General features: G+C 35.7%; 1 protein-coding gene across 3 annotated transcripts; it reads left to right on the top strand.

Annotated features, from left to right (window-relative positions):
- The first annotated feature begins 20 nt into the window (after positions 1 to 20).
- Positions 21 to 8,172, top strand: LOC112561524 (cell cycle checkpoint control protein RAD9A-like). Of its 3 annotated transcripts, XM_025234078.1 has the most exons (14): positions 21 to 179; positions 451 to 521; positions 1,623 to 1,769; positions 1,880 to 1,994; positions 2,384 to 2,483; positions 3,098 to 3,204; positions 3,546 to 3,652; positions 4,278 to 4,342; positions 4,635 to 4,820; positions 5,156 to 5,218; positions 5,566 to 5,767; positions 6,153 to 6,231; positions 7,266 to 7,355; positions 7,566 to 8,172. In XM_025234078.1, the coding sequence occupies exons 1-13, from the start codon at positions 146 to 148 to the stop codon at positions 7,310 to 7,312; spliced, it is 1,323 nt and encodes a 440-aa protein (XP_025089863.1). In that variant the 5' UTR covers positions 21 to 145; the 3' UTR covers positions 7,313 to 7,355; positions 7,566 to 8,172. The 3 variants fall into 3 exon arrangements, with proteins under 3 accessions (XP_025089863.1, XP_025089862.1, XP_025089861.1); XM_025234077.1 differs by lacking the exon at positions 6,153 to 6,231; XM_025234076.1 differs by lacking the exon at positions 6,153 to 6,231 and having other exon boundaries at positions 7,266 to 8,172.
- Positions 8,173 to 8,202: the final 30 nt, after the last annotated feature.

Here is an 8,202-nt window from a genome sequence, read left to right as displayed (position 1 = left end):
CCTCGGGGAGGAAGCCAATCAAATTATTTCTTACAAAGCATTGACTTCCTGCTAACATGGCGGTCAATCTAAAAGCAGACTGCAAAATAGTGTTTACTGTATTATTCTAAGCTTCTGTATTACATTCGCTGATAGAAAAGAAGAAATGAAGTGCACAATTCCAGGAGTTAATCTCAAAGGTTGCACCAATTTTTTTGTTGGTTCAGTTTATCTACTCGTAATACTTGTGTTCCTTGATTCGAATGAATAAAAGATAAAACCTGATAAAGCGGTGTCATGAGTGTAATTCGCCTTGTTATGGTCTTTCTCGTTATTTGGGTTATGTCGCAATACACACTAAAATGCAAGAAAATTAAAACTATATTTCTGTTGATGGTTTTTTATTCTTATTTTACACCGATGCTAATGTTTATAATGCTTTACTCATTTCGATTAATTGTTTATTGCCAGTGTTTGGAAGGGCGATACATTCGTTATCAAAAATTGGGGAAGAGCTGTACATCGAACCTCTTGAGCAAGGTGTAAGTGTTTTCATTTGAAGTACAGTGATACCTCGGTTCTCGAACATAATTCGTTCCGGGAGGACGGTCGAGAACCAAATTGTTCGAGAACCGAAGCAATGAAACCCATAGGAAATAATGGAAACTGGATTAATTCGTTCCAAGCCCCAGAAAATGCCTATTTACTGGCCTAATTTGTATATAATATTAGAAAAACATGAGTCTCGACAAGAAATAAGAAATAAAAGTGTATTTATTAAAACAAAACAAAACAAAATGTACTGTACAGTAAATTGTGTTTCATTTACTGTACCTGTACGAAAATAAGGAGCAGTTTTCCATTTCCTCATTATCTGAGGCCTTTGCTTAGTTATCAGTGTTACACCTTTGGCAACATTGGCAGCCTTTATAACAGCTTTATTAAGGAAAGTAGAGATGGTTGATGTTGGCATGCCATACTCAGCAGACAGATCCGAAACACGTGTGCCCTGTTCATATTTGGCAATGATTTCTTTCTTCAGCTCAATAGGTGTTCTCACAGCTTTCCGCTTACCTTTGTCTGCATTACACTTCTGGCTTTCTTTGACCCATGTCTAAGGGTTAAATTCAGTGTACAGTACAGTAATTTGCAATACAGTACAGTACACACAAAGCGTGACTCTCTCTGCACTCACACTGATGACGCAAGCAAGGCGCGCTGGGCCGAATGAACGCCATTCGGCTCAACTCGGCTCATCTCGGACGTTCGGATGTTCGAGTTCCAAATATTTGTTCGGATTCCAAGACAAAATTTTCTCGAATTTCCTGGTCGAATACCGATTTGGTCGAAAGTCAAGGCGTTCGAGAACCGAGGTATCACTGTATCTATTAATGCATAACAATTATATGAACAAAGAGTTTTGTTTCTATGCAAGAATATAACTTCAGGAGAAAAGTTCTTATGTTATTCACACAGTATTAAACAAAAAATGTTTATTTATTAAAAAAAAAAAGTGTGTCAGTTTCCTTAGCTGTAACTAATACAACATTCTTAAGAACACTTAAAATCTTTTATGTATTAGTACAAATACTAGGCATGCATTCAGCTATAAATAATAAACTGTAAAAGTTTATTATTTGCAGTTGGCACTCAAAACGGTAAATTCCTCAAGATCAGCATATGCCTGCTTCTTGTTTTTCCCGTCTTACTTTCAACACTATGATGATGGATCACGACATGGAACAGGAGATACTGATGAAAATAACCTACGTTGCAAGCTTACCATGAAGGTGAGTTAATTATACGTCTTCAGACAGATTTTAAGAATATAAGATTAAAGAAAGATAATAAGAAGAACGGCTTTTATCTCAGTTAAAAAATATTTTAACTATATTTCCAGTCTATATTGACAGTGTTCAAAAGCCTTTCCAGTATTGAGAAGTCAGTAGAACAATGCAAGATATCTCATAATGCCAGTGAAGCTAGATTGGTGTTCCAGCTGTACTGCAGACATGGTAAAGAAAGTCTTTTTTAAAACTTTTATTTTGTGGTTGTATAAGAAAATAGCTTGTAGTTTAAATATGTTTAGATACAAAAAAGTAAAAAACCTTTATAGCTACAGCTCAGTTGGATTGATTTGTCTATGAATGAATTTGAATGAGTTGAAGGAATAATTTACATGCAGAATGTAGTTTCATCAGTTTAGACAGAACCGATTTTTAAAAAATATAAACTGCTAAACATCACTTTTCTAAATATCAATAAAACATGACTTAGGCAGCTGTGCATGTGCTTCCATGTGCATGCATGATTGCTTCTCAGATGTTTTTTAAATGGTGATAATGTCAGAATCTTATTAATTTATTCGGTAAAATATTAAAGATTGGAAATTTTTTTCTGACAGGGATTGTTAAGACTCACAATCTTGCCTACACAGAGTGTGAAACACTTCAGGCAATATATTCTAAAGATGCCTGCCCCAACAAACTTACAGCACCAGCAAAGTGAGTTGTTCTTTCTTTTCATTTTTGTCCCTAAAGCCCTTTACAGCTAGAAATGTTAATAATATTAATAATAAAGATAAATTGCTACACAAAAGAACTCCATGCACCTTAACATGGTGCGCTTAAGCTGTCAAGATTTGCCAATTATGTTAAGGGGTTATACTCCTCGCAATGCATGAGGATATTTGGAAATAAAGGTATGGTGCAGCTCTCCTTCCAGATGTGGCTAACAAGTAACACCACTTATAAAGTTCAGGTGCAGTTCATCAGACAGATCTGACTCATCTGTAAAGCACATTAAAAATAGATCTAGACTGGTTAGATTCATGGGGAAAACAAAACTGCAATGAGAAAGCTTCACAATGATCAGTATCATGTTTTATCAGAACAGTGCCCTTTAATATATTTCCTTTTATGCATATCATGAATAACACTTTTGCTATTGTCATTATTGATACCAATGGATAATTTTAGTAAAATATTTATCTCTCTTACACTGTGCTTTTTCTTAACAAGTGGTATGGGGAAGAGCAGATGCAGGCAAAATATGCTTAAACAACTTCCATTACTTATAAAAAATTCTAAATGGTTTCTTTTCAACATGGTATTAACAGACTCCTATGTGAGGTTGTAGTCAATTTCCAGAACACTCAAGAAGAAGTGACTCTGTGTGTTCAACCAGACAGTATCTCCCTCAAAAACTATGTTGATGATGAGCCAGGTAAATTGCTGAAAATTTTTGTCACTTCTGTTTCTTATGTTGTTTTTGCAGTTCATTATTTAAATGTGGCCTTTTGTTTGATCTGAACACAGATTTCATGATTTATTTTTAATCGCTCTACTTTCTTTCCTGTTATTTTCTTTTTGTATTAACAAGCTGAATATGCAATTATTTTCATCATGCAATCTTTCATTGCTCCATATTTATACAGTAGCTGTCAGGTTATGTAGTATCCAGGGAATTGAGATGTGACATAAATGATGATTACTGAGGCATACCTAAAACAATTTATTTCAGGAAAATAAATCCATATCCATGTTTAATGTGTTTGCTGTGAGCAGACCCCGCCAAAGTAGTGCACACAGAACTGAGCCTAATGCCTGAGGAATTTGATCGCTATCAGATAGGTGTTAACACAGACATAACTTTCTGCCTGAAGGAACTCAGGGTAAGAAGAAGACTTCTTACTGATGAAGTGTTTGTGTTTATGGATTTTTCTCATCACACTGTATATTTAAAAAAATTTCTTTTTATAAAAATGCTAGTTTGTATGATGTTATCTGCAAGTTAAGTGGTGTAATACACTACTGTGGTGGAAAAAAAAATTCCTAGAAAGAAATGGGGATCAACTTTCATGATGTTAACATTAAAAGCAACAACTATTTAGGAACCTTTGTTTGAGTGGTTGTTTAAAGCCGGAACTCCTTTGAACCGTAGGAAGAGAAATGTTTTGCCCGTGCGAGGAAAGGTAGAAGTACATGTGCTGATAACTAGTGGTCAGATAGTCGGCACCGCCTATGATTTCCACCCACCTATTGTCAGGGGTAGCGATTAGGGAAGACTGATCACATGTAAAAGTCTGCATCATGGGTACTCCTAACTTCCCTCACCTGGACAAAACCATCTTAAAAACCACCTTTAAGCTTCAATGGCCTTAAATTTTCTTCTCATCAAATATCCATATTCATTTTTTAATGGTCTATGAAAGGAATAAGCTAAAGGTTTATTCTGCTAAACTTAGTCTAAAATAATAATTTGTGGTTGGAAAGATTGTTTTTTCCTTATCCTCACAGGCTATTCTAGCATTTGGAGAGACAACTGGGCTACCTCTAAATATTCACTTTGAGTCAGCAGGCAGGTACGTACTTAAGACTGTTGTATTTTGAATATGCTGTGCCTTGTTTGAGACCACACAATTGTTTTGAATTTATTTTTCTGATTATCAGCTGAATTAAGATGAGTTTGTACAAAAGATCCTTTAAACCTACTGTATATTTTGTAAAATATTTAATCGCTTCTGTGTCAGCAGGATGATCATGTATCTTGTAAATTAAGACACTTTGGTCTGTAGATTCGCAAAGTGAAAATTGCAAGGTATTAGTCTGTTTGAATGAGCAAATAGTCCTGATGCATGTTATTACATGTTTCAGGCCTATAACTTTCTGCATTGACAGTGATCAGACATTTGAAGCTAGCTTTGTTTTGGCCACACTAATAGAGACAGATCAGGGCTCCTCACAGCAGCAACAGCCAGCCTCCACCTCCAAAAAAAACAGCAAAACATCTGTTCCTCATCAAGCAAAGAGTGCAGCAAGACCTAATACAAAATCCTTCAGGTAAAATTCACGCCAAAGCGTTTTCATCTTCAGATAGAAACTGTGAATAGTTAAGATGCTGACTATATTCTTCAGAAAATATGTACTTCTGTTTATCAATGGAGCGTCGGCAGATTCGTTTGCAATTAACATATTTTGTTGGGTGAGTGCTTACAAAAATAAATACATGTACGATTTCTAGTCTTGACAAAACAGATTACATATATTCTAACTGCTTATTTTTTTTTTTTTTTTTTTTTAATAGATTTTGTATAGGGAAGGGAAAATCTGTTGCTGGCGATGCTGTATGTCAATGCTGCCATTGCTGTGCTTGTTCATTAATCTTTCTTTTGTAGTCTTTCAACCAAGAGAAAATCATCTTCATCCCATAACCATCACAAAACAAGGGAAGATGACTGGTAAGCAAATACATGTAAAATCCAAAATCTTTTCAAACTGCTTAATATGGCATACTTGAATGGGGTGATGAAATAAAACTGCTTGCACTGCATTTTCATTTTGATGGCAGCTTTTCTTAGATTTAAGTTTGCAGCTTAGATTTTGCATTTAAGGGAAGGGAAAATCTATTGCTAGCAATAGCATTGTCAGTGCTTGCTCATTAATCTTCCTTTTCAAGCGTGTTCAGTATGCATGCTATTCATATTTTCTTAAGAGGAAAGGCTCAGTTAATTTAGATGTGAGATATAAATCCTCAATTATTAATATTTAAGGAATTAATGTTCTGAACATAATTTTTAATCTATAGCAGATTGTCTACCTCCCACAAACAGCCTATGGACCAGGAAGCAACAGATAGCATGTTAGCGGAGGTATCAACCTTTCTTGAAGATGAATGGGAAGAAGAGGAAAGTAACCTTGGAAACAAAATTACTGGATCATGCCCAGCATTTGAAAAGAATGATTCCAGTCCAGTCATACCACTACAGATCACATCATTAACCTCCAAGGTACGTCAGAGGGGCGTGGATTTTAGCACTGTGATTGGGAAGTTTACCAAATGAAAGAGCACAGCAGATAAAAAGATTACTTATATGAGAATGAATGAGCAGAGTGGTGCAAGAGGAAGATACTTATGTTGTAATTTACAGTCAGTCTCAACAATGCTTGCTTTAAAGTGATGACCCTTTTCTTTTCTGGATCACTCCACGCTTCATCTGATGACCGTATCATAACTATTCCTGTCACCAGAACAACATACCGTCACAGGATTTTTAGTTACTATGCAGCAAACAATGGAACTTTCTTCCCTTCCATTTCCTCCACATACCCACCATTAAATTCTTTAAACATGCACTCAAGACACACTGTTTTCTTGAGCATTACTCCTAACAGGGTTCCCAGGGATCACAGATGGTGCCAAATAAGGACAGTCATCAATGCTTAAGTTTTTCTCATGTACGGTCTGAAAGAGGTATTTATGAATCTTTGGTCTCCTCTATGTTCTGAAATACATGTATTACTGTTCTAGTAATATATAATCAAAGAGTTAATTTTGATGCCTATCTGCCATATTCAGATAACTTAAAAAGTCTCTTTAGCGTGCTGATAACATATACCGCTAATGTTAATGTTCCAAAGTTTCTAGAAATCTAAGTAATAATAATTGCAAGACCTGAAGGCCATTCTACGGTGTAATACAAAAGTCATTTCATGTCTCTCTCTCTCTCACACACTCAAAAGGGGAGAGAGAAATAGAGCTATGCACAGTACTAGGAGATCAAGGCTCTGGTTCAAACACTTTCGCCCACTGACGAAAGATTCAAGGATATTCTGCAGGCAGCACATTATGCAGAATGTTTATCTTTAGTCTTTTATATTTTTATTCCTTTAGCCAGTTCTCCTGAAAAGAACACTTCCCTGGCATTTTTTTAATCGTCAAGAAGACGATAGAAATGTGGTCATCCATCAAGACTAAAATTTCACGAAATGCAAGTTCTCTTCACGAATGAGACTTGGCAGTCGTGTGATTAAAATAGTGGTGAGGTGAAGAATCGCCTGTAGTTTGCCCCAAAGTCAACTCCGAAAATAAATTTGTGGATTTATAAAAGGCATGAAAAATAAATCTGTGGTAATATTTTATCGATATAAGGACTTGTAAGGGTCACAGAAAAAATGTAAGGACAGGTGTGAGGAATTGTAAGAACCGTATGGCAAATATAAGGCCTTGGTGAAAATTGTCTGTGTAAGGACCCTGTGACAACACAGTGCTAGTCCATCTTCAACCTTCCCTACTCGTCTTCCTCTGCAGAATCACAATACCCTCAGTTCTTGCTACCCAATGCCTCTTCTATATTTATCTCTTATCTGTTATCAGTACTGTTGTTTAGCCTTCCATCCTTTGATTGTCCAGGTCTCATTCTTGTCTCAAGCACTGAAAGCACTTTCCTTACGAGATTGAACGTGGGCAATCATGTGTTTATTATTATTGGGTATCTGATTTTTCAGCCAAGACAAGACTGTTTACAGCCTTTAGAGGAGGAGGATGGCAATGAGGATTTAAATGACACCATACCTGGAACGCCACCTGCCAAAAAGGTAAGAGCTGTGCTAATATACATAAACAATAAATACGTGTCATTGTACTTAACTCAGTCTTTTGATTATAGTTATATTTTCCCTTTACCAGTGGTTGTTTACTTTCCACAAAGGAGGAAAATAGTGTAGCATGGAAAAAATATTGCGACCTGTATAAATATTATGTTATTGTGAATGGCAAAGCTAAAATACATTTTCTAATTGTTTCAGTTCCGTGCCTTGTTTTTTGGATCTTCGCAAACCAGTACCCAGTCCCAACAAAAAACTGCACCAGTTGTCTTGGCAGCAGACACAGATGAAGAAGACTAAACAGCAAACTAAAATGCACGAAAGTATAGCTACTAAGACAGCAAAGAACACTTTTTCATGGAAGAGGCAAATCAAAAAATTTACATGACTGATAAAATCGACTATGCAGAAACTGAGGAGCTTCATTAATTATATTTTACGCTCTGGCCATTCTATCGCACACGGTACATTAAACCCTACCCCCCCCCCCCCCAAAAATAATCCTCCACCAGATTGTATTTTTGTGTCCAAAAGTATTATCTTTCTGTAAAATAAAAATTACACAATGATTTATGTAAAATGTTTTTCTTAAAATATGCTGCAAATGTAAATATAGGATCTAACCATGCCAAACAGTTAAGTAAAGCATTCTGTTGTATTTTGTCATTGAAACCTTTCAACAGCATGAAAAGGAATCATCATTCACTACTAATTACATTAATGTCATTTTTTTTTAAAAACCATTAACAGCAGATAACTGGGTCATAAAGCTCCCAAATGCGCTTACACAAAGCAAAAAAAAAAAAAAAAAAACCAACAGATTACACACACACAAAAC

This window comes from Pomacea canaliculata, linkage group LG4 (genome assembly GCF_003073045.1).
Source record: "Pomacea canaliculata isolate SZHN2017 linkage group LG4, ASM307304v1, whole genome shotgun sequence".
Taxonomy (NCBI): domain Eukaryota; kingdom Metazoa; phylum Mollusca; class Gastropoda; order Architaenioglossa; family Ampullariidae; genus Pomacea; species Pomacea canaliculata.
This window is presented reverse-complemented; position numbering and strand designations above follow the sequence as displayed.

Coding starts and splice junctions, on each gene's coding strand:
- LOC112561524 (XM_025234076.1), top strand. CDS start 146: ATGAAGTGCACAATTCCAGGAGTTAATCTCAAAG. Junction 4,343..4,634: donor CACTTTGAGTCAGCAGGCAG/GTACGTACTTAA, acceptor TACATGTTTCAG/GCCTATAACTTTCTGCATTG. Junction 5,219..5,565: donor AAAACAAGGGAAGATGACTG/GTAAGCAAATAC, acceptor TTTAATCTATAG/CAGATTGTCTACCTCCCACA.